The following is a 6135-nucleotide window of genomic DNA, read 5'->3' on the forward strand; positions in this document are numbered from 1 at the left end:
AACCTTTCTCCGGTTGTAAAAAAATAAGATGAATGGGGGTGGGAACTCGCCTTAAACTATTACAACCGCACCACAAGTTGTTTGGGAACACATAGGTACCATAAAAAGTGCGCACGCTATAAAAAAAGCTGAAGGAAACACTATTTTACTACTTATTTTAAATAATTACTGATATTTCTTGTTCCTACTTTCTCCATTCGGTTCCCATAATGTTTTTGTATGGTAATGTGAACTGATTATGTTGTTTTATTTTCATGGAATATGAAATTTAAAAGGAAATGTAGGTAAGTGTCAAGAGGAGATCTTTCCCACATGAAATATTTGATTTTATTGATTTTCCTTCAGTTTCAAAATGTTTTTGTGGTGAAACTTTTCAGAATTTTTATGACCAATATCGCCAATAAGTTATTATTCTTATCTTATTGTAGGAAGTACCTTATCTTAACATTTATGACATATTTTGGAATATTGAATTATGACCATTGAAGTCAAGTACTTCCCTTTACCTGTCCGTTTTGAAGTAATACCGAGAGCAAGGAAATTAAGATACGTCTAGACTTCATTGTACCAACTTCCGACCATTTTAAATTAACCTAGGAAATACAAAAGCATTTCATTTGTTTATGGTAGTGGCTTGAGTGGTATGTTTATGTTCACATTTTTATGGCCATTTTCAAGGGAAACCAATATATTTTATGCTTCATAAATAATATTTTCTAACTAGACACTTTTATGTTGTATTTACAATTGAAGTGCTTGTGTACTTTAAGTGTTAATGGAAGGAATAGTCATAGGAATACTAAAAATTATTTATTATTCCTTTGTTAATCAATACTTTTCTCTTTTTTTTTTCTAGACTTTCTTTCAATTATTTCGAATTGTGTGTTAATATGAACTATTGCATGAGAGAAATTTAAATATAAAAAATTGTATTCACTACTTCACCTGAAAATCATATCAGGAGTAATTATCTAAGGAAGTGGTAAAGCAAATAATTTCATTTTTTAAAAACCTGGTTCATTAAGTAACATAGTTATTAAGTATTAATGAAATGTAATATTGGGCGTTGGCAAAAGCAATGGATTTGACTTATTTGTGAGAATTTGTTGTAACCTGGAAGGCAATAACAGTTATGTACGCAGAAATCAGTATATCGTCTAGGATATTGTAAAGATATACCCAGCGAGTAGGAACCATTAGGTAGGCGAATGGCATTGGTGTTCAAAAACCGTGAAGTATACAATATAATATACCTTACTTTGTGGTCATTCTTGACGGTTACCGCAAGTGCCAAGAATGTTATAAAAAAAGAAACATACACTATTATGTTTCCAAATGTAAACTTGCACAAAACGAATGCCAAGAAACCATTTCTAAGTAATCTAGTATTAAATTCTTATCTGGTAATTTAATATTTAAACTAATAAAAATATTATCTCGTACCTCTTTCCTCGATTAATCCCGATTGAGCCTGGACAAGGGCGAGCAGCAGGGATATCCCGAATATGTGCGTGAAATCCATGATTCCAATTCAGTTGTTGTCCCTCAACAAAACATATTCATTTCACTTAAACTTGTGTTAACGCACGAAAAAAATTAAATCCCCCAATCACTGACGAAAACAATCCACCACCTACGAACGAAAGCGAAAAAATTCGTAAAATCCTCCGGGTACACGCACAACAACCTGTTGAATATTTCAAACTCGCGGCAGCCTTAACTCCCACAACAACTTGACAGAAATGACAATCTAGGAAGCCGCGCTTCACGCTGAGCTTGGTCGGTGCGAGCCGAAAGCTCCCGAGCTCCGATACAGGTAAAGAAAAACCTTCAACAGGTAGGTGGGAGATGGGAGATGCGATTCTTCGTGACTGAAAGAGGACAAAAGAAGCATTTTTTAAGATCATTCAGGAGCTGTAGCGTTGCTCTGCATTCAGGGCTATTCCATGTAAATATACTGCGACTTCAGATTACGAAAATTATCATCGGGGTTACTATACTGCTCAACAAAAAAAAAAATTATAAAATTTTGGTATAAGCTTAAAAGTATTTTAAAAATTTACCATTTTAAACAGTAAACCACCATAAATTTCTTAGTTTATTAAATAAATGACTGCCTTATTAAAGTGTATGGGAATACAATCTGAATTAAAAAGGCTTTACAAACAACAATCGAAGAATGTTGGCTTTCCGACGTGGAATACCTCTGCATCGAAAATAGAAGAATAAGAAAAGCCGGAGGACGCATGTCTTACAGCACACCAATTCGTTCTTGGATGGCATTTCATTTCTGTAAATGGAATATGTGCTTGTATTCATGTTTACGTAATACAAGCAGCACAATTAATTGTTTTACTTGGAATCGCTAGAAAGGCATACGTTTTATTTTTTATAAAATGGAGGGTGATTTCGTTTAAATAATCTGTTATTTGAACTAATTATTCTAGCATTTAGAATGGATAAATTATCGGATGTTGGGAGGATTGATTTTATAGCGGGTATTAATTATTTCAAGATTTTTAATTTTTTTGCTTTGAAAGGAAGTGTGTTCCGTTCAATGAAATTAGCTTCTCCATTAAAGAGAAAAGGATTTAATTATTAATTTCTAACACCTTTCCATTAGGTTATTGATTTATTCGATTCACAAATAAACTGTCAGCAAAAGAATAAAGCATTAATCATTATATATCGTAGAAAAAAATAGTATTATAAGTCGCATAAAAATAAATTAATAATTTTTAAAAGACACAAATACGTTACATTTGATATAAAATTAATTAGAATAAGGTAGGAAATAATTTAAATGTATTATTAATACGTATTTGATAGAATAATAAATACTGTTTATTTGTTTTTCAATAAAAGAAATAGAAATACTTTTATTACCGACTGTGGCCATGAGCAGCCATAAATAATCATGAGAATATGAACGTTAAGTCTGTTATCTTGTTTTTGAGTCCCTGAATAAGGAAAATATAATGTAGTCCCTTATTCTCAATTTATAATCATTTTGCACATAATCTCATATTTCAAATGTCACTAAAATATGAAGAATATACATATAAAAATATCGGTAATATTAGTATATGTTACTATGGAATAAAATTTAGCATTTTCGCTACAAAAATCGACAGAGTTTTACTTAAAAAACCTAAATTCTTTAGAATATATTTGTTAGATTATTAGAATAATCAAAGTAATTAAGATATATTACAAAAATAAAATTTTTGGAAGATGTAATATCAATTTTCAGTTCATTTTTGTTGATTATACTATTAATATTATTGATAACATTAGTTTACAGATTTGAACAAATTTTAATTAGTAAATTTTTATTTAAGTATTAAAAATTGGTTAACTGTTGAATTAAATTAATTCTATTCTTAAAATATGAACTAAGTAAAATCACAAATACGTTGCATTTGCAATAAAATTAATTAGAATAAGGTAGGAAACAATTTAAATGTATTATTAATACGTATTTCATATAATAATAAATATTGTATATTTGTTTCAATAGAAGAAATAGACATACTTTTATTACCAACGAAATGACTATGGGGAGCCATAAATAATTATGAGAATATGGACGTTAGGTCGGTTATATTGTTCTTGAGTCCCTCAAATTCATTACATTTGCAATAAAATTAATTAGAATAAAGTAGGAAACAATTTAAATGTATTATTAATACGTGTTTGATAGAATAATAAATATTGTTTATTTGTTTCTCAATAGAAGAAATATAAATACTTTTATTACCGACTTGAAGTGACTAAGGACAGCCATAAATAGTCATGAAAATATGGACGTTAGGTCTATTATCTTGTTTGAAAAAAAAATAATTAATAAATTTTTATTTATATTTTAAAAACTGTTAAATTAAATTAATTCTGCGTTAAAAGTTTCTATAGAAAAGTTTCTTTTCATGTAACATTTTTTTTTTTTCATTCAAATTAAATAATATTCTAAAAATTTAAATGTGTAACTATTGAACTAATTTTTAGAATAGTATCACAAATATGATATTTGGTACGTATTTCATTTTTTTCTCATATCCACTAATACATATTATGTAATTTAATTAACGAATGAAAACGGAGTGAGATTGTCGATAATGCAATTTTCTAATAAATTTAATTTCAATAATAACACACATTCTAAGAATTTCTGATAAACTCTCTACGGTACAATTTTCAATAGAATTCGATGATGTTAGAACTCGTTTTTGACATATTTTGAAAAGAATGTTTATACAAATTTTTGTAAATACATGTGGTCTGTAAAAGCAATAATTTGCCGTATTTTTTAAATTGTATAGGAAACAGACGAACATTTTGAACAATTGTACGACTTTATAACTATAGTACTTTGATAATTATGAGAAATTGAATGGTGATTAGAATATTTTCTAATATTCAGGTATTACCAATCTCAGGAAACGAACGTGTTCCTTGAAAATATATTTACTTTAATGGAAAATATTAAATATTATTTGTTTTAAAAAAATATGAAAAAAAAAATGACCTGGCGATGTTAAATCCTCAATTTTTTTTTTAAATATGTTCACTTATGTTTATTTTTGAAGGTCTAAATTATCGTAGTTGTGTTTCCTATTTTGTTGGAAAGAATATATCGAAAACACAAGTTCTTATTCATAAAAAAATGAAATAGAAATAATTATGTTAGTGATTAAAAAAAATAGAAATTAGTTTAACTAATGAGAAAAATATAAGAAAGGTAAATATATTTTTTATTAAATTTTTTAATAATTTTAATTTCGGGTTAAATTCTAGTAATTATTTCTTTCAAAATGTCTCTTGAAGTTGTAATATATATTACTTTTTTATTATTTAATAATAAACATTAAAGTTGTTAAAATTAAATTAAATTTCTATGTTTAATTATCTAGATATAAATACAGCGAAGTCCATAAAAAGTGGCAGTATACTTCTTAATAATTTTATTGATTCTGATTCAAGTTCATGAACTAAGTTATCAAATGAAAATAAGATTATTGCTAATAAAAATCGAAACTTCTCTAAAGACAATATCACCAATATTATTTTTTAAATACTTTACCAAATGATAAATCGGTTCAAAGTACTTCGTTTATTTATTCTAAGAAAGCAGACTCAGTAGTTTGTTTCCCATGAAAATTATTTGTGATTCTTTGGAACTCGGATTTCGAGATTAGCAACATTTATCTCGAACATTAAGCCGACATGAAATTTCCCATGATCACGTTAAATGCTGCAACAAAATTGTTCAGTTACAAAATTCAAAGTGTGAGATTATCTTTACATGAAAAACTAAACGATGGTGAAAAGATGAGTTAGTGTTCTGTAATAGAAATAATTATAGCAACTGTTTAATTCTTGGTTAAGAGAAATTTGGCTGTTAAGAAAAACTTCAGTAAATTACTTTGTAGTAATAATGACAACTAAATTTGAGTCAATACAAATTGAATAATTCAAATTAGCGATAATTATTTTTCTGATAATTTAGGAGAAAAAATTCAAATTGTTATATTATTAAAAAGAATAAATTAATAGAAAAAAAAACAAAATATTTTATTATTTTCAACCTCATTAACTCCATTATTTACCAATTTTAAATATATTTAATATATATTAATATTAAGAAAGTATGAATATTCATGAATATTTATTATTATTAGGTTTCTTAAATTTAATAAAGAAATAATTAGTATCGATATAAAGAGCTTCACCAATATAGACAATGCAATAAGAAATTGTCTTAGAACTTTTGAAAAATGAAAATGTAATCAACACCATATTTTTAAATTTAATCAAACAGCTTTTTTGAAATGAAGTAGATTATTTTTTTAATTTATATTTTAAATTTATTTTAGTTGTAGTCTTAGTTTAATGTTGGTAAAAGATTGCCAAAAGTTTTACAGAAAGTTTAACTGAATTTGAAAATCTGCCTTTGTATTTTGTCAAAAAAAAAACCTGATATTGATTTAAAATGTATATAAAATATATATTTTTACAATATTTCAAATACGTGCTAATTTTAACAATTAACTTTTCGAGTTTTATTTATAATTTTTCTATCGAAAGTTTATTTTCACATTATATTATATTTTTTTATATAAATTAATATAATCCGTC

General features: G+C 26.5%; 1 protein-coding gene across 1 annotated transcript in view; it reads right to left on the bottom strand.

The window, feature by feature from the left end:
- Positions 1-1709, bottom strand: part of LOC109595878 (epidermal growth factor receptor) — an 80877-nt gene extending 79168 nt beyond the window's left edge. Inside the window, exon 1 of the mRNA XM_020011309.2 lies at positions 1444-1709. Coding sequence (XP_019866868.2) covers positions 1444-1522 — 79 coding nt within the window. The 5' untranslated portion in view covers positions 1523-1709. The remainder of the gene's footprint in view (positions 1-1443) is intronic.
- Between the last annotated feature and the right edge of the window lie 4426 nt (positions 1710-6135).

Source organism: Aethina tumida, chromosome 2 (genome assembly GCF_024364675.1).
Source record: "Aethina tumida isolate Nest 87 chromosome 2, icAetTumi1.1, whole genome shotgun sequence".
In the NCBI taxonomy this organism is placed as follows: domain Eukaryota; kingdom Metazoa; phylum Arthropoda; class Insecta; order Coleoptera; family Nitidulidae; genus Aethina; species Aethina tumida.